Source organism: Cydia amplana, chromosome 19, assembly GCF_948474715.1.
Source record: "Cydia amplana chromosome 19, ilCydAmpl1.1, whole genome shotgun sequence".
In the NCBI taxonomy this organism is placed as follows: Eukaryota; Metazoa; Arthropoda; class Insecta; order Lepidoptera; family Tortricidae; genus Cydia; species Cydia amplana.
In genome coordinates this window covers 4,331,343-4,351,695 of record NC_086087.1, presented here as the reverse complement: position 1 = coordinate 4,351,695, position 20,353 = coordinate 4,331,343, and the positions used below count along the sequence as shown (strand labels likewise).

General features: G+C 39.8%; 1 protein-coding gene across 1 annotated transcript; it reads left to right on the top strand.

Moving 5' to 3' along the window:
• The first annotated feature begins 1,217 nt into the window (after nucleotides 1-1,217).
• Nucleotides 1,218-15,625, top strand: LOC134657260 (neo-calmodulin). Its single transcript, XM_063512838.1, has 8 exons — nucleotides 1,218-1,296; nucleotides 3,696-3,811; nucleotides 5,516-5,619; nucleotides 12,140-12,279; nucleotides 13,214-13,357; nucleotides 14,506-14,712; nucleotides 14,889-14,945; nucleotides 15,506-15,625. The coding sequence occupies exons 2-8, from the start codon at nucleotides 3,809-3,811 to the stop codon at nucleotides 15,610-15,612; spliced, it is 762 nt and encodes a 253-aa protein (XP_063368908.1). The 5' UTR covers nucleotides 1,218-1,296; nucleotides 3,696-3,808; the 3' UTR covers nucleotides 15,613-15,625.
• The last annotated feature ends 4,728 nt before the right edge of the window (nucleotides 15,626-20,353 follow it).

The window sequence follows — 20,353 nt, the reverse complement described above, 5'->3', positions numbered from 1 at the left end:
AATACGCGGCTGTATCGGTAAAATTCCGTTTATCTTATAACAGCATGAAAAGAATACCTTAAAAACTAGTAATCTTAACCCAGGTGTGTATAGGTACATACTTATTAGGTACGGAAGATGTACTTAGTCTTGCGTGCTTGGCGGTTAGACAAGAAGTCAAGCCAGCACCAGCACCACATTCGTTGTTCCATAAACATTTCATCAAAATGAAAGAAAAACTAATCTTAAGAAGATTTTTTTTACCATAAACTGAATAAATTAACAGCTCTCGAAAAATTTATTTTACAAGCAAAAGCCAAAGGGTTGGCTTTGGCTCGTAACATATCTTTCTACCTCGCCTTAGCTTTTACCTCCCAGAAGCTTAATTTCAAAGGGCGTAAGTGAGTTCGTTTTTCTATCGATTATAGACCTTTTTTGTACGGTTATTCCCACATCTTTCCGCGTTCTCACCTTAGACTGTCCAATGTAATATGACCTCGGGTTACAACACGGTGTAGCATGAGCTAAACATCTGTTATACTGGTCAGTTGAAGTCAGAGTGGGGTGAATATGACTATCAGTACTAGCTGGCAGGGTAGATGAGGGCGCATGCGTGAACACTTTGACACGGTGTCGTTTTAATAGCACGCAGAACACGAGCGAATAAGGCTGGGTAACCAATATAAGTGTACACACAATGAATGTTGAGTTTATATAAAATGAGAAAAACTTACGTAGCTTTTCAAAACTCAGAGAACACAGAAAACGAATAAAAAATAGCCCGAAGGGGTAGCTTGTGGTGAGCTGACGGTGTGTGGCGACACCGCGGACCCCTATTTCAGAAGGCCGGGAGGGAAGTTTTATCTATGAACATGCGAGTTAAGGATCTGGGTGCGTAGCCAACGCTACAATCGCTTACGCTCCGTAGCGAACGAAACTGTCGAAACGCAAAGTCGCACTAATTATGGAAGAGTGATAGAGAGAGATGACTACGCTACGCCGCGGAGCGTTAACCATTTGCACTTTGGCTAGGCACCCTGAAGGCCATGCTACGCTGGTTATCCGAGATCTAACGCTTGCGCTCTCCACCAATCGGAACACAGAGGGCCTACCGCGAACCACGTTCGACGTGTTGCCTCTCTGTCGCACTTGTAAATTTGTACGTAAGAGTGACAAGGAGGCAACACGTCGAACGTGGTTCGCGGTAGGCCCTCAGCACCCCAGCATCTTTCGTCAGTCCGCCGGAAGCCTCCCCGCAAGCCTGTGCCGTGGCTTTCCATACAGATAACAAAACTTCATCTTAATCTCCTATCCGAGGTATGTATCTAATCATATTAAAAAACACCGTATGTGTATATTATTAAAGGTTGATTTGGAAAGGATGAGGTGTAGCTTGATTTAATTGCTTGAGCTGTTTTCTGCATAAGTGCGGGGCTATTCAGTCATTATGTCTTTAATGAAGTGTACCAAACCGGCTGCTTTAGAAAATTTAAAGAACAAAGAAGCAAGGGAGCAAGTGTACTCTTAAATAAATCTGATTAATATAAAGTCAACGTTAATTACATACATGTTCTACAATTTTGATAAGTAGGTAAGTAGTAATTTGTACATAGTTGAGCACCTGTAATTAGTCTAAAGTTAATTGATTCCATTGTGTTACGACAGTTAAGCCTTTTCTATTTAAGTTAGATGCATGAAAGTGTGTTAGCGTATGCTATAGCCTTACATGTGTACGAATTAAGGTACAATAAATACAATACAATAAAATTTACATAGTTAATTTTCGTAACACAAATGAATTAATTAAGTTAAGACTAATCCCAGCTTCTTAACTGTGCTTCATTACGTACAATTTTTTTGCAATTCACTCTTATAACGGTTAAACCATTAAAAATTGTTTTAGTTTAGGTACCTACTAAGTTTTAACCAGGGATGTTGCGGATGCAGATTTTTTGACATCCGCGGACGCGGATGCGGATATTTAAAGGCTCACATCTGCGGATGCGGATGTCAAGATTAGGTACTTAGAAAACGTCAAATATTACATTTGTAGTTTTTTTTTTTAGAAATTATGAATCTTTTTTATTTAAAAAAAAAACGAAACGTTTAGTATTTGAGCAAGAATATAGGTGCGTTATATTTAATAAACAGTAACTTGGCCGACTTTTCTGGATCTAGACGATTTCGTTATAGGTAACGACGAAATTACCTAGAGTCAGACCGTGAAAAGTCTGCAGCGATTTTGATAGCCCACGCAGTGCAAGTGTCGTTATAAACGTCAAACTTTTGTGAAATTATGACGTATAAATAACACTTACACTGCGTGGGCTATCAAATCCGCTGCAGACTTTTCTTGGTGCGACTCTAGCACTTACGCCGCCGCTAAGACGTTCCTGTACCGACTTGTCCGACATCCGCATCCGCTTAAGCTCCGCATCGATTTTATGCGGATGCGGATGCAGATGCGGATGTTAAAAATAATGCGGAAGTTCCGCGGTTGCGGATGCGGATGCGGATGTTCGCAACATCCCTGGTTTTAACAATGAAATGATTCCACAGTTTTTATTTATTTATGTGTTGTTATTATAAAAACCATAACATTTTATAATCTTGTTTTATGCATTGCTAAAAACTTGGCCAACGATGTAATAAACATGTAGATATTTATCACAGGCAGGGCCCGATTCCGATTTAACAATTTGTTATAGTTTAGGACTGGTTTCGACACGACCTGGAGGCCGATTTTTTATATTCGACCGCTCGATTTCGTGTATTTCGTTCAGTAATATCTCCACTACTGGGCATTTAAATTCTACTAATAGAATTGAAAACGAGTGGTCAATACCACTAGATTCCCAATTTCTATCACTCGTATTTCAAAAATTAGCATTTCGTCGTTTTCCACCGATTTTCGAGTGACAAAATCGAGCGATCGAAATTAAAAAATCGGCCCCCTGGCATCTCACGCACGTCACACTTAATTTCGCAGCCATCAGTTAGTTTGAGCGACCATAAAGTTCGTATCATAATGAGATCAAAACCGTAACGAGTTCTAAAATCTGAATCGAGCTCAGGGACATTGTCGTTGCCTGAATGTTCGTTAATATCCGGAATGGATTGCATTAAGTTGTTAAAACTTTTACTAAATAAAAACTTTGTCGCATAATTTACTGTGTAACCGGTTTAAATTGTTAATAGTTTTAGTCAGCATTGCGTTATTTGCGTTAGCGTTAGTATGGATTTGTTTCATTCTGTTAATACTAGCCTTAAACTTTTTTTAAGTCAGGAATTTATTTTTCACATTTCACCTATTCGGAAAAGGGATTTTCATCCCTGGAACAAAGTGGCACTTTTCTTCCCTGCTAGGAGGGATCAAAGTGGCACTTTTCTGTTCTAGGACACAATTTATTTATTTAGCTTTAATAATACTTTTCTCGTATGTGACGTGAAAAGCAGTATGTGTCACATGGTAGCAAAATTATTTCCATCGCGTTAACGCTTGAATCCCTCACTACGCTCAGGACTTCAGTTTGGAATCCCTCAATACTCTCGGGATATTATCCTTCGCTTCATTCAGGATTCAATATAGGTACAGTCGACGTCATCCTTTGTTATAAGGCGAAAAATGTAAACATATTATCTTTGACGTCGACTGTACATCCTTGCCGTAAATATGTAATTTTGCTCCCTTGTGTCACAATCTACTATTTGTGTAGAGTGCGAGCGGGCGTGGCACGCCTGCTCCGGCGCGACGAGCCGAGCAAACATATTCTCCGCGGTCAACAACTTCTTCGCTGATTCGCCGCTGGTGAATCAGCTCAAGGGCATCATGGTGAGTCCCTGTAGTTCCATGGTGAATCCCTGTAGTTCCATGAGGAATCCCTGTAGTTCCATGGTGATGGTGAGTCCCTGTAGTTCCATGGTGAGTCCCTGTAGGTCCATGGTGAGTCCCTGTAGTTCCGTGGTGAGTCCCTGTAGTTAGTTCCATGGTGAGTCCCTGTAGTTCCATGGTGAGTCCCTGTAGGTCCATGGTGAGTCCCTGTAGTTCCATGGTGAGTCCCTGCAGTTCCATGGTGAGTCCCTGTAGTTAGTTCCATAGTGAGTCCCTGTAGTTCCATGGTGAGTCCCTGTGGTTCCATGGTGAGACCCTGTAGTTCCATGGTGAGTCCCTGATGTATACAGAGTGCGAGCGTGACTCCTGCTCCAAGCAAACATGACTCTCCGTTGGTACCTACTTATGTACTTACCTACCCACTTTTTTATGTTGATTGTGTTGAACTTGTATTAGGCTACCATTGTAGAATAGGACTACTTATAGTTGGGTGATCTTACAGTATCGATTAGAATCTTGGTACAAACCGCCTGTAGTTTGACGAGCAATTTCAGTATATTTAAAAATAAATTAAAATCAGTTTCCAAACATATTTTTTTCATTTCTCGACTAGAACATAACTGATTTATGAATCACCGATAAAACTACCCTTGACCTACGAACTAATAACAGGAAAACATGACAAGATTCGATCGAATATCGAGTTCCATCGAGCAAATAATTGGCTTCGTTCGCAGTCCGTGGCTGGGTCAATAGGATCGGTAACAACACAGTGTAGGCACAATGACAGTTAGCTGTCTTTAAAAAGTTACGAATTCATGCTCGACGTTAAGTTAAAGCCTCATTAAGCGTAACATTCCATTTCTGACGTGACGACAGTCGTCATTTGATTTATGAATCATGCATTATTTTGAGTGTTTCTTCTAAGTGGTTCTAAATCAATAAGTACCTACACACATTTTAGTTTAGTGTTTGTAACTTTGTATTGCATTAGTACCTCTGTATATTTAATTAAATGTATATGTAGATAAATGCCAGCAATAGTGAAATTAGATTTTGACGACAATTCCTATTAGAATTTTAGCAGTTCTGCTGTTAGCTCATTCTTCAACAGTTCTCTATCAAATTGATTGTGTTCCCGTCGTCTTTTGCGCGTGTTTTTAACGTCACCTATTAAAATTTGTATTAAATTACTTTAGTTGAGGTAGATTTTAACAGCGCTTCGGGTTATGTAGTAAAATTAAAGGAACTCTCGTAAATAACGTACGTTTCCATCTTAAAACTCATTCTTCAACAATGTTCCGTCATACTTATGTGCTCATGTTCTCCTGTGTAAGGCAGTTAAAACACTTGGTCTCACTTGAAAATGGGCTACTCTTTTTAAATATACTCTGTTAAGAAAACAAGATCGGGATAGCGAATGCCCTACATTACTGTGTGGTCTGATGGCTACTCCACATTGCTTACTGACCGGTCAGTCTAGTCCAGTAAAGTTGGCCCTTTGTGCGCATAAGATACATAGGTAGTTATGGACTGTGGTTTATTATTGTTAGTCTATATTATCAGCATACTACAAAACAATATTTTAAAGAAACAATTTTTAAATTTCGTATGTCAAGTAATTTCTGGAGCAAGGTAGGCAAATTATTGGTAATAACAAGGATCCAAATAAGAGGAAAAACTTAAAAAGCTATGTTCTTTCAGACGAGACAGACGAGCAGTGGCGGGGGTGAGCCGGGACCACCGGACGAGCCATCTCGCCCCGCCAGCCGGGGCCCTCCTTCCGTGGCTCTGAGCCACTCTGAGAGGTAAGGTATAAGTCAAACTTGGTCAGAGAATAAACGAGTAGGTTGAGCCTTCTCGCCCCGCAAGCCTATAGCATTTCGTTGCATTGATTCTATCGGTCTGAGTGGAGTGACTGCCAGGTCTTTACCTACAACTCACAAACACTTCCTGAATAATGGAACGTTCCCACTAGGGGCTATTCATAAATTACGTCATCTAAAATGGGGGGGGGGGGGGGGCTGGACCATGCCTGGACATTGGATGATGGTAGCATGACGTGGGAGGAAACGGGGTCATTCGAAGCATGATTTTTGCATGATTTTAGAGGGGGGGTTGGTCAAAAATCGTCAAAAATGTATGACGTAATTTATGAACAGTCCCCTACGCGCACGTGAACACAAAAATTTCGAAAATAATCCCAAAGCGCAGTCACGTGAAGGCTACGTGAGAGCCGTAGCTGTCTACGGCGAGCTGTATTCTCTTTGATTACTAACAGACATGACGAATCCATAAGGGTTCCGTTTTTTGCCATTTGGCTACGGAACCCTAAAAATGGAATTAGGTACATATGGTGCTACTTTCCGGAAATAGTGCGGGAAAGAGCACTTTCCGTGCGTATGTCGAAAGTTTAAAGTGCCATATGTACTGTAAAACGTTGTACGATACACGTACAAATAGGAAATTCGCAACTCGTGTCGATTTAAAACATCGTTTTTAAATCGACACGAGTTTTAATTTATCGCCATTCGTTTCGAATTGCCTCTTTTCCTCACGTGTGTCCTATTATTAGTTAATATTACTTACTCCTACGATAACCTTTTATGCAAATGGGAATCAGTTATAAAAGCTTAGGTTTATAACCTACTGACTGCGCCAAGTAATATTAGAAATAAAAAACAACCATTTCTACTCTAAAAATTATTTATTCATTTGTTCAATCATAGACAATAAATATTAAAGTCAAATACGAACTAAACATACTATACGTTACACATATCGTGTTATTCCACGGATTTCCGGTTAGAGTATAAATGTATTAGGCCCATTCCACGACTCTTCTCTTTCTAACTTCAAAATGGCGGGAATCGTCTCGATTTTTTTTATTTTTTATTTTGGCTCATGAACGTGTTTAATTTAAAATGTAATCTTGATAACTTATTATACTGTGAACTAACGAGGAAGTGTGCAGCTAATGAATAAGGTAGGTAAACTACGTCCCAGTACATGTCATCTTGAAACTTAAGTCATTGTCAATAGAGGTGACAGCAGGGTGTCATCTATTGGCCATTAGCATGTCGAGCACTAGTACGTTTACCTTACTAAGTCTTGAAACACATTTAACACCCAGATATCCATCGTGGCTATTTGTAAAGTCCAGCCGTCACTTTATAAATGTAATTACTAGAGATGCAACGGATAGTTGTTTGGCCGGATACCGGATATCCGGCCTGGACACTGGCCGAATATCCGGTATCCGGCCGCCGGATATTCGGCCGGATACCGGATATTCGGCCTATACCTATATTTAGAGTTTTGCAGGTGCGCGTCGTGCAGGTTTCGACCTGTTTCGTAGTGAACATCGTAACGAGTTTTATCATGTCATGTCATTACGTAGTAAGTTCTTTAATAGTTACAAGAGCGCGCGCGTATTTTTGTGTAAACAAATAAGTGTATTGTGTGACATTGGTTACGTATTCATTTCTATCTACTGTGTCGTTAGCATTATGACGGTGACTGTTTTTTAGATTCCATTTTTTAACCCAAAATGTGTTAATTTTACTATTCGGTATCCGGCCGTATAGTAGGTCACTATCCGGTATCCGGCCGGATAGTAGGTCACTATCCGGTATCCGGCCGGATACTAAAATAACGGGCCGATAGGCCGGATACCGGATAGTAACCGGATATCCGGTGCAGTAATTACTGAACGTCTTAGCTTAGTCTTGCTCTACGAGCATAGTACTCTGGACATTAGCGTTTTTAAAGAAAAATTACAAGTATGTATTGTTATACGTTTCAGAAATAAAAATAACATAAAATTCATCTCCAATAAAATATATTAGCTCTATAAAAAGACGAGTAAACATTGACAGCGTCCTTAGCACTGATTTGTAATAAAATTTCCAATAAATTCTCGATGGCCCGGCTCGATGGAGCGGGCGCAAATCGATACAAATCCATCTAAAGTACAAACAGTCTGAAATGGCGTAAATGGCGTGAAGTTCAATGGAGTTATGCCTTTTTGTCAGAGCCCATAAAGCCCCACTTTACAGCATCTTTACAGCAAGTACACGTAGCGATCGACTTCTTGAATTTTACATATAATTACGGGTGTTTACCGTGCTCGAAGCCTTTTCGCATTTGGCATCATACCGGAAGACATTCGAACATACATTTGAATATCAAAATGATGCCATTTTGTTATAATTTCGCTTATTAGTTCGTGTACTTGGGCACGAGACGCACGGGCGAATATTATACATTTTTAATTAACACTCCCAAAAAAGACATAATTGAATTGGCCTGGTCGTGACCCCATATCATTGTCGATGGCGCTTACGCCGCACAGTGTCACGTGGCATTGTATTTATATCGGAGCATCATTAATAATGGCGTAAGCGCCATCGACAATAAGGTCCCTTTTCATAGATAACGTCACACATTATCGTCAATGATACAGCGCTAGAGCGCTACGACCGTAGCAGAGTCGTAGATATTTTTTACTTTGAATAATTATAGCAAATTAATTCACCAATCCAGTCCGTTTCTCACCAATGGGATTGCAACTGCTATGCGCTGCGAGTGTGTGTCAAAATGAGTTCAATTTGCAAAGTTCGAATAATTCCAGTTTGCCCGTGACCTCGGCTCAACCATACACACTGCCAAAACAAGAACAAATAAGTAGGTACACGACTTTCTCGCCGTTTTCTCGCCTTTTTCACGAGACCCTCGCCAAGTTAATTACAAAAGCTGAAATATTGGCTCACTTTCGGACCTTCTTCTCTGGGATATAAATGTAGGGTTGGCATTGTTAAATACATCTTTTAACTTTAGTACTTATGCTAAGTTTTGTGGAGGAGTTATCGACATTAGCTGACCCTATAGCCTCTCCCGTTCGTTTTTTAAGTACCTACTTAGGTACATTAGTATTTTTTTTTATTGACTAGGTATTGTCGGCGTGCTCGCAAGCCAGTTCTCGCACCGTCTAAATGTGCCCATAGCCCATAAGGCATAAAAGTATAGTGAATGTTAAATATGGCGGTACCTTGGCTGTTAACGAGCTACAATTAATCTCTCCGCTGTATAAATAACTTATGGTATAAAGCCTTCGGCTTAACGGAAGCGGCTTAGCCGGACTTTTCAATTTTTAACGCTCTTTCGCATAATTCTATACGGCATCTGTTTCGGTACCAACATAAAAAGTCGCTGTCGATGACTAGATGATGATAATAATTTGTGATGATGCCGATGGCAGGAGGATGATGTTGGCATTATTCAGGTGATAAAATAAACGTCACTTTTTAACACCGCGCGACAATACCATCCTGCATAGCCGTGCAGATGGCGTATTATGGTCGCACTTACCATAAAGTAAGTATATATGTAGTCTGTGCACTTACCTATCGCATATAATGATATATGACAAAAACTACCTCCACATACTTAATATACAAGCAAGCAAGTACCTACAGTAAAACAGCTTGAAACCCTGTACTTAAATTGCTTCACGCAGCAGTGCAAAAGCAGCGAATAAAAAACAGTTGTATTTAATTCTACTTAATTCGCGAGTTGGATCTCATTCGTGTATGCTGAAAAGGGTCTATGGATAAATAAAACACGTCCATTCCAAACGCTTACCAAGTGAAGGTGATTCGTATTTTAATACATCTAGTATACATCAGTGCGCTTACAAAATATTAGCTGCAACAATTCCAAGAGTCATATTTGGGGGTTTTCAGAAAAATTAATACCTTACCTACATTTTTTTAAATAATCACGTTGGGGTTATTTCGACTCATAATCACGAGATATCAATAAAAGAAAAAGGTGTCCACGGTTTTCCGTACACTTTTAAGTCAGTTTTTTTTTAAGTTTTGTGACTGTTCATACTTCCATACATGTATGTGAAAATGCTTTATAAACTGACAATAGTTATTTGTACAACAAGAGATCAAAGTTTGATATTTCTTCGAGTGCTTATTTTGAGTTCCGTGCAAGCGAAAGATTCTATACTAATTTAGAATCTTGAGCGTAGTAAGGGACTCAAAAGCGCACGAGATGTAAATAACTTTGATCTCGTGTAGTTCACAAAACTTTTCACCTCAGCAGTGAGAACTGAGAACATATTAGAGAACCCGAACAATGTATTCCTTCTTCATCACTTACCTCTATTCACTCATGTTTTCTTAAGATATACCAACAATTAAATTTTCACCTCAGCAGCTCGAACAAGGGTACTTTGCTACTTAAAAACAGTGAGCAAAATCGCATTTTGCTCATTTTGTCTCAGCAAAGTACCCTTGTTCGAGCTGCTGAGGTGAAAATTTAATTGTTGGTATATCTTAAGAAAACATGAGTGAATAGAGGTAAGTGATGAAGAAGGAATACATTGTTCGGGTTCTCTGATGGAATGTTCTCGGGTGAAAAATATTTTCTGTGTCATTGTTGTCAAACATTGTCAAATTCAAGTTGTTAGTTTTTCGAAATAAAGTTATACCTACCTATTATATATGGTACACTTTTCTTCTGAAAATTGTCATTTTACACTGGTTCCGTCTAAGGTCTGGGAATAACACGGTCAAAAGGTCACCCTTCCCCTTTCCTTATTGTGTTACCCAACGAAAACATTTACCCACGCACGCGAAGGATTTTATTTCTGTCAAGATTCGGGTCCTCCCTCGGGCACCCTTAGTTTTGGATTAAATTATATGTTGACGGCAAAATATTGCAAGGAATTTTATTCAGCTACTTGTAAATAAAATTGTACATAAGAGAGTAAATTATAAGAAATCCTCAATTCAAGCCTCATTGCCACCATTCCTAAAAAAATTGCGGAATAAATAGAAAAAGATGACTTTGTAGGGTGATATTTTTTTCCATAATAACATCTAGCTTATTGTAAGCCTATAAAGGGTTAAATGACTTCATCCAAATAGATAGTCGGAATACAGTGTCGGAATATCTCTTACTACACTTCTTACAGCATGCACTTGGTAGGGAACCATCTAGATATTTTTTGTACGAAAGTAGGTACCGCAATATTCATATAAATTCCAATGCTTGCGGTATAGTAGATAGTAGGCGATGTTTAGCACGGTTTACGGTAAAGCCACAGTTTCTAGATGTTTGACTTCTCACTAAAATTCTTCCCCGTCAAAGCATTTCCAGCGTCCAACTTTGGTCCGAATAGTTTCGGTTTTAACTATGCGCGAATTGCCTAAAGCCTGTTTAGGTGAGCTGAGGATGCATGATATTTTAATCACTAAACTAAACCATGAATACGCCATTTATTTCATTTTTATCGTCTAAGACTAACCTTTTAGGGCGTCCGCTAGCTGGCGCGGTTGGACGGAGCGGGTTTGCGGGTCAACGAAAAATAGTAAGACCTAATGCTGTAGGCGCGGACGCGTCTGCAACAGTTTCTGCCACTTTATTTACTCGCGTGCGACCGTGCGTGCGCCCGCTCCGTGCACCCGCGCCAGCTAGCAGATGCCCTGCCCTAGTAGCACGGTCGCATTTTTATCGTTTGTCACCATGCTTGTCACGTTCTAACAAGTACGTAAGTGCGAAAGTGACGGGCATAGTGATAGTAGATAAAAATGGAACCGTGCTGAGCCCGCTGGCCTAAAAGGTTAGAAGATAAAAAGCTGCCAAGTGCGAGTCGGACTCGCCCATGAAGGGTTCCGTATTTAGGGGATTTATGACGTATTAAAAAAAAACTACTTACTAGATCTCGTTCAAACCAATTTTCGGTGGAAGTTTGCATGGTAATGTACATCATATATTTTTTTTAGTTTTATCATTCTCTTATTTTAGAAGTTACGGGGGGGGGGGGGGACACACATTTTACCACTTTGGAAGTGTCTCTCGCGCAAACTATTCAGTTTAGAAAAAAATGATATTAGGAACCTCAATATCATTTTTGAAGACCTATCCAAAGATATCCCACACGTATGGGTTTAATGAAAAAAAATTTTTTTAGTTTCAGTTCTAAGTATGGGGAACCCCCAAAATGTATTGTTTTTTTTTTCTATTTTTGTGTGAAAATCTTAATGCGGTTCACAGAATACATCTACTTACCAAGTTTCAACCGTATAGTTCTTATAGTTTCGGAAAAAAGTGGCTGTGACATACGGACGGACAGACAGACGGACAGACGGACGGACAGACAGACAGACATGACGAATCCATAAGGGTTCCGTTTTTTTCCATTTGGCTACGGAACCCTAAAAATGACCCCCTTCTGTTCTTCTAACCCATCTCTCGCATTCGAGCGCTCTCTTTCATCGCTTTGTACGTTTATAACCTCTATTTTTGTTGCAGCCAGCTATCTCAGCGATCCGTGTCGCCCGTAGGCGTCCAACGGCAGGTGACGTTCCTCAAACCGGCCGCCGATACCAACCTCGACAGGAAAGCGTCTATCGTGGATGAGACCAGTGGCATTACAAGGACCCAGATGAAAGGTGAGACAGTCATAATGTTAAATTGGAAAGTGAGTGTACGAAAGCTGTGAGCTCACCCTAATGTACTCGTAGGGCGTCCGCTAGCTGGGGCGGGTGCACGAAGCGGGCGCACGCACGCGGGTGCTATTGCATGTTGTTAACATCCGTCACACGCGTCTGCGCCAGTTAGCGTTACCCATATTTACTATTTTTCGTTAGCCCGTTCACCCGCTCCTTGCAACCGCGCGCGCGCCAGCTAGCGGACGGGCTTACAATGCTCAAATGGAACTCGGGCCTCGTGTGAGTGATCCTTCCGGCCGATTTCGGCCATGGCGACCACTACGACTCCTAGTTTGTTCGGCGCTCGTGCGCCCGTGAGTGACGAAACATCGCCTTTCAAACTATAGTGTGTCAAAGGTCTGTTTGATTTCAAACATAGACAGAGAGAGTCATACTATTTTTGTCTTACACTAGTACTAGCACCCAAAAGAAAAGGATGAGTAAGTACCTATAGTTTTTTTTGTTCCTATTTACTGATAAAATTTGGTTGACCCAGTACCTATATTTCCGCTGTCCGCTAATATTGTTTCGTAATGTGAATGTGATATACCTACATTTAAAACAACTATCTTTTTGAATTATTCCGTTATTAAATTACATATTTGCGGCGTTTGGGGTGGAAACCCTGGGGCCGCGGGGACCTAGCGCGCGTAGCCTCTATGAGGAGCTGTCAAAGCGCCTTATATACCTAAAGGCTTCTGGTGGCAGAAAAAATGCTAGCAAAATATATACCCAGAGGGCTGGCCAATATTTTTCCCAGGGGTACTTACCCTACCGAGCGACCACGGCCTAGGCCAAATGTTTTATTTATAAGTTTTTATTTTAAGTGTTTTTATTAAATAAATAAAAAAATCTGTCGTCATAATGTAATGATAATGAAATTGTTTGCCTCCAGAATTCCGCGAGGCGTTCCGTCTCTTCGACAAAGATGGCGACGGCACCATCACCAAGGAGGAGCTGGGCCGGGTCATGCGCAGCCTGGGACAGTTCGCACGTGTCGAGGAGCTTCAGGACATGCTGCAGGAGGTGGACAGCGATGGTGAGCTAGTCCATTTAATATTGCAAACTAGCCAAGGACTGCGGCGGCATCAAATTAATAAGGAGTAGCTCGGCCGGGCTATGCGCTACTTAAAAAAGTTGGCGCACTTCGAGGAACGTCAAAAACGTCTACCTAGTCTTTATGAAATACAGTGATCAACCAGCGATAGATATTGGTGCGTAAATACAAGGACAAATCGCTGTTTTCATGCGATCGTGCAGTGTGTTCAAAATTCAGTTACGGAATTTGTCATCGTAGCTTTTTAGGGATGGCAAAAAACGGAACCCTTATAGATTCGTCATGTCTGTCTGTCTGTCTGTCCGTCTGTCCGTCTGTCTGTCCGTCCGTATGTCACAGCCACTTTTCTCCGAAACTACAAGAACTATACTGTTGAAACTTGGTAAGTAGATGTATTCTGTGAACCGCATTAAGATTTTCACACAAAAATAGAAAAAAAACAATAAATTTTTGGGGTTCCCCATACTTCGAACTGAAACTCAAAAAAATTTTTTTCATCAAACCCATACGTGTGGGGTATCTATGGATAGGTCTTCAAAAATGATATTGAGGTTTCTAATATCATTTTTTTCTAAACTGAATAGTTTGCGCGAGAGACACTTCCAAAGTGGTAAAATGAGTGTCCCCCCCCCTGTAACTTCTAAAATAAGAGAATGATAAAACTAAAAAAAATATATGATGTACATTACCATGTAAACTTCCACCGAAAATTGGTTTGAACGAGATCTAGTAAGTAGTTTTTTTTTATACGTCATAAATCGCCTAAATACGGAACCCTTCATGGGCGAGTCCGAGTCGCACTTGGCCGCTTTTTTTCAATATATCTTTAAATCGTCTTGCAATGATTCTAGCCCTTAGATCTGCCTATTCCTGGGCATGCTGGCATACAAAGACTGACGTATCTTAACCGTTTCGGTGCGGATGGCACGACAGGCGTGATATCAATGTTTTTAACGTGTGGCGTATGACACGATAGCCATCATATTCTATGACGCACGCCTGCTGTGTCATGAAATAATTTCGCCGCCACAGCCAATAAATTTCGAGAATGGAACACAACGAATCGGTTAGCTGGGAGACATTTGAAACTGAATAAACTGATCCATAACTAACAAGCACTACATTTCCAGGTGACGGCAACGTCAGCTTCGAGGAGTTCGTCAGCATCCTCTCCAAGTCCATGTCGGTGGGCAGCGGCGCCAGCTCCGCCGAGCAGGAGGAGCGCGAGCTGCGCGACGCCTTCCGCGTGTTCGACAAGCATAATCGAGGGTACATCTGCGCGTCGGACCTGCGAGCGGTGCTGCAGTGTCTCGGGGAAGACCTTTCCGAGGAGGAAAGTAAGTGCGCGTTACGAGTATTAATTTCCTTATGAAACTGATTAGAGTAGGTATGTGCGGAAAGAGAAGAGTCGTGGAATGTATGGGGCCCAATACATTCCACGACTCTTCTCTTTCCGCATTAGACTATATTAAAACGAATTATTTTGAATAATAGATGTTTTACTTAATTTCAGTTGAAGACATGATAAAAGAAGTGGATTCAGACGGAGATGGTCGCATTGATTTCCTAGGTAAGGTTACCATTTTCAGATGAGAGCGTGCGATACCTATATTACCTACAAATCATGTGATCATATTTGGCCTATTTTAGATACCATTCGTGCCAGTTTTTCGTGAATCAACTAGCACACACTAGGTTAGGTATTATAGGTACGGTTTACCTATATCAGTCAGCAACAGGTGTCGGTCCTTACGCCGGCTTTTACCTATTTCACATGAGCTTCAAATCACTTTCTGCAACAATGTAGGCTGACTTAACATTAGAACTTAATTTAATTCTATATTTATGCTAACGTAGCTAAAATTTTACTGTAGCTGTACCATCAGCCGCAAAAGGGCATGGCGACTCAATTAATTCATTCATAATTTCTCCATGCAATTTCGCAGCTCACTACCTATCCCTTAAAAGTTTGGTGACCTCAGAGGGGCTACCGCGAAAACCGTTTATCACAAATTGCGGCGATCTTTCGCTTTTACTCCAATGGACTCCAATAGAGTGACAGAGAAAAATGCCCGCAATTAGCGAACTTCGATTTTCGCGGTTATAGCCCTGTTACCAATTGTGTTTCAGAATTCGTCCGAGCGCTGGGAGAGCCAGAGGACGCGTGTGACGAGGAGGACGAAGATGACGTCATTGACACCGAGATCGCGCTGCCGAGGCCTGTCGCCGCCAACTAGATCGATCAACTAACTAAACCAACTTACTGGACCCCATCAAACATATCGGAGCGGCCCGAGTGTTCACAAATATATGAACATAGTCCTTATTAATACTGTCTGCGGTTACCGCGATAGTTACTCATGGAATAAAACTATTAAAACGGATTATATCGCGTATATTGAATTTATACTACATCCTGACGTTTCGAACCCTTTACAGCGTTCGTGGTCAACGGGTGACTGAGGAAAAACTACACTGTGCAAATCTACCCACTTAGAAAATAATTAACCATCATAAACTAGATATAAACCTCAGTCACTTGTTGACCACGAACGCTGTAAAGAGTTCGAAACGTCGGGATGTAGTATAAATTCAATATACCTACGCGATATAATCCGTTTTAATAGTTTTATTTCATAGTCCTTATTATCAAGATGTTAAAATGCATGTTCAAATATTTATAAGCATCTTGGCCGCTCCGATATATCTGATGGCGACTGGACAACTTATTGGTTTAAAGAAGAATAGTCGTATGGATAATGTTTCGGACTCGAGACGTCTCTGTTCTTGTTCTGGCAGGTAAGAAGCCTAGTTGCCAAAATGTCCGCGGGAACAGATAAAAAATAATCGAATGGAAAGTTGAGCAGTAAAATTACATTGACATTCGGAACTCCCATGTATAATTTACGTAATTCAATCAAAAATATTAATAAAAGCACTTTCACATTTTCGAGTGTGGGTAGGTAGGTAGATAGGTACAGTCGAAAGTTTTAATTTATGACCCATTTTGTACCTTATCACAGTGACAATAGTATGAGCCTATGAGGTCTCTAGCGACTTTCATATCGATTGTCACTGTGACAAGGTACGAAATGGCTCATAAATTAATACTTTCGACTGTACAGCGATCTGCAAAGTGCATGGATATAAATATTATGAATCAAATCCGTTCAGTATAAAAATGGCCATGCAATTTTAGAGCGCTGTGTAGGTACATTAATTATATTTTTCCTTGGTTTACAAAAATGAGCTCTCTAATTTAAGTAAACTAGAGTTAACTGGATTTTAGTGAAATTCCATTAAGGTATTACGACAGCTACCTACCAATACCTAACATCTGTGCGCGCTTTCGTGCTTTTGCTCTTAAAACGCTCGAATTTGCTACTGAAAATATTCTTAATTAATTAGTAATAAATTTATAATCTATGCCTATTTACAGTTATAAATTCATCATACATCAATTTTACGGTTTTAAATATTGCGCATGTAAATAGCTTAAATTCGTGGTTTATATTACAGTCTACATCCTGTATTGTATTTAATACCTAATGTAATCAGAGTGAGATAGCTTGTAACAGGCATGGATATGAACATTGTATTATTAACATATCTTATATACTCGTATGGAATTTCGAGGACAAGGGGCTTGAGAAATAAGACATTACTGACAAGTTGGTCAAACCAAATTGTCAGTAAATAAGAACAAAAAAAACTATACTTATCCTTTTCTTTTGGGTGCTAGTACTAGTGTAAGACAAAGATAGTATGATCGAATTTAAACTGTTGTGAGACATACTAACATTGAATAATTTTACGGTTTAGACTCATTTGTTTTAAGTCACTCGCGCGACATGTTTCGGAGAGCCTAACATGTCGCGCGAGTGACTTAAAATAAGTGAGTCTAAACCGTAAAATTATTCAAAGATAGTATGATTCTCTCTGTCTATGTGTGAAATGAGACAGTCCTTTGACAAACTATAGTGTTGCGAGGGCTAGAATGAGTGCCAATGGTCTCACAAAATGTGTATTCTTATTTGTCCCCGCCTTGCTCACAAATACAAATATTTTATTAATAACAAAAGGTTACAAGTCATCGGGATAGTGGGTACATTCTGTACATTATGTTTTGTAAATTACTATTATAAAATTACAAATTGTATAGGTCATTATGTCACATGGAAATAGATGAATGAATAGATATGAAATATGAATGATTCCCATCTGTTCCCGCCTCAAGTATGTCGGTGGTCACGTGGGGCAGGGACAAATGGGAATACACCTCAAGAGGATGCAGAAGATCGCGTGAAGTGGATGAGAAAGTCTTAAGGATGCGACCGGGATAAAAAGTGAAAAGTGCAACGTCATAGTCATAATATGGGTTTCCCCGTATGTAGCGAAAATGCTACGTAGAGGCAAGAGTTCAGCAAAAAGGAAATTACCTGGATCATCCAAACTAGACCAAAAAGTCGTTGAAAAGTGTTCGGCTTTTCCTTGCAACTAAACGTAGATATATTTGCAATACGCTTGTCCTACAACAATTCAGGTTTCCTAATACTAAACATATCTTAACAGGGATTAATCTACTTTAAAAAAAAACTTGTTCTTTTAACCCTTTAACCGCCAGAGTCTGATATATAAGACATTACATATCCAGCTCATTTCGCCACAGTCTGATAAATAAGACAAAGATCTGATTTGGTTTTTACAGCACATTTATAACTCCCGTAACTATATGCCAACCTTACTCTGCGTGGTACAATTACTGCACGCTCGAACAACATTGCTGGCGGTTAAAAGGTTAAAGAACTGGATTTATGAATTATATCTTAGACACCGCCAGCCGAGAGGGCCTAGCCAAGATGCCAATCGTTTGCGCCGTAACGACCGAAACAGTAGGTAATATTATTATAAGTATCTCTCGATCACTCTTCCTATTAGTGCAACAGAGACATATTAACGTTTCGTTCGCTTCGGCTAAAGAGACTTCACCCAAACTAAGTATTGATTAATAGGTAAGTACCTACAACTTAGCCTAGCCCTTTAGGTAAACCCGGTCTACCTATGTATTATTATATTCTTTTCATAACCAAGTTGTAAAAGTATAAATCAAAATATACAATACAAATAAATACTATCAACTACATGATTATGATTTATAGAACGATTGAAAATATTCAATTTTAATATCGATGTTGTGACTTACGGTAAATATTGACCAATAAATATATACCAACTAAACTATTTGTATCATTCCAGTTCCAATTTTTGTATGCTACGCTACGATCGTAGTTCCCGGTAGGTAAGTGATATTGCGCTGTAGGTAGGCAAAATGATTAGCACCGACTGAGTTAACTATGTGGCCACCACTAGTTAACAATATACTGAATATACAAAGAAATTAGGTTCGTTAGGTATCTACTTAAACACTAGCCCATTTGATTGTATTTGTAGCGTTTATGGATCTATGAATAGAATAGGTACGAAAATAAAATACCAAAGTCGGAAGGTGAGTGTGACTTCGTGGATGAAACTATTATATTAATGAAAGGAAAGACATTGTATTTCATTATTTTTTATTAATTTATCAAAATATTTACACTACGACGATTCATACAATAGATACTTACAGCTAACCAACACTTTGCATTAAGGTATTTCGGCTAAACTACAACTTGGGATTGTTCAAATGTAAAAAACTTAAAATGTTCTATTAGGTAGGTATACTGTATTTAAAGAAACGTAGGTAATAAACAAACAAAACTAGATATCGCCCATACATGTAAAATTGTCTTTTAGTATCTGTGGTAATACATCATTGGTCGAATGACTTTCAAGTGGTTTTATTTTTGATTGCCTTTTGTTTACCAAATAGAACAAACTACCTGTAACAAATCGGTTCAAATTGTAAATTACATTTACAATTTGAACGAAAAACAACGCGCTTCAATGAACTTTAAGTACTTTAACCTTTTCGACGTCGCGTCAAACACAAAAGCAGTCACCCGGACGCCACGTCACCGAAGTGTCAAAACTGAAATTGAACTTTATGCATATGCACGTAGGTCTATGTTGCTCTGTGGTCTGTGACTGATTAATCCGTCTTTGGCGTTGGACCTGCGGTGCGGATATATCGGTCATGGGCGTCCAAACGGTTAAACATTAATAACATTAGCATTTTCATTGATCGACTGAATATTAACGAAAAATTTAACATTACCTACCTACTTATTGACTAGGTATTTTTTACTTTTTACTACCAAGTTGTTTACACAGTACACACATATTACGTAGGTACTCTAGGTACAGTCGACGTCGAAGATATGTTTGCAGTTTTGCAACTTACTCCCTTGTGATAAGACGAAAAATGTAAACATATCTTTGTCGTCGACTGTACACATAACTGGTATGAAATTGGCAGTGTTTAAGCTTTGTACTGAAATCAATTTAAAACCACTTTTTAATGAACTTAAGTAAAGTGAGAGCAAAATAGGTAAGTAACAATTCAACACCTTGTTTAGCTTTAGGTATATCACATTATTTTAGGTATTATAAGCACAGAATTGGTATAAAAGGAACTGCGGTGGCAGCATGGTTGCATTATTATCGCCTGTCACTATATCGGTCACTTTCGCACTTACATACTGCTTAGAACGTGACATGCGATATGCATGCATGCATGGTGAAAGGCGATAAAAATGAGATGCCGGCGCTGGTATACTTAAGTGTAAGGCCTGAGTGGACGCTCAAGTTGGGCGTGCAGCGGAGCGGGGCGTGCATGTTAAACAAATGCAAGCGTATAGTAGCGGCCTTAGTGCACGCTGCTCAAATCACTTGTGAGCCCGACGCCACGCTGCACGCCCCGCCGAACGCTCCGCTTCGAGCGTCCACTCAGGCCTACACTAACACGTTCACTGTCCCAATCTGAATCGGAAATTGTTTTCCTGCACGTGCATGATCCAAATACATTAGATCATGATT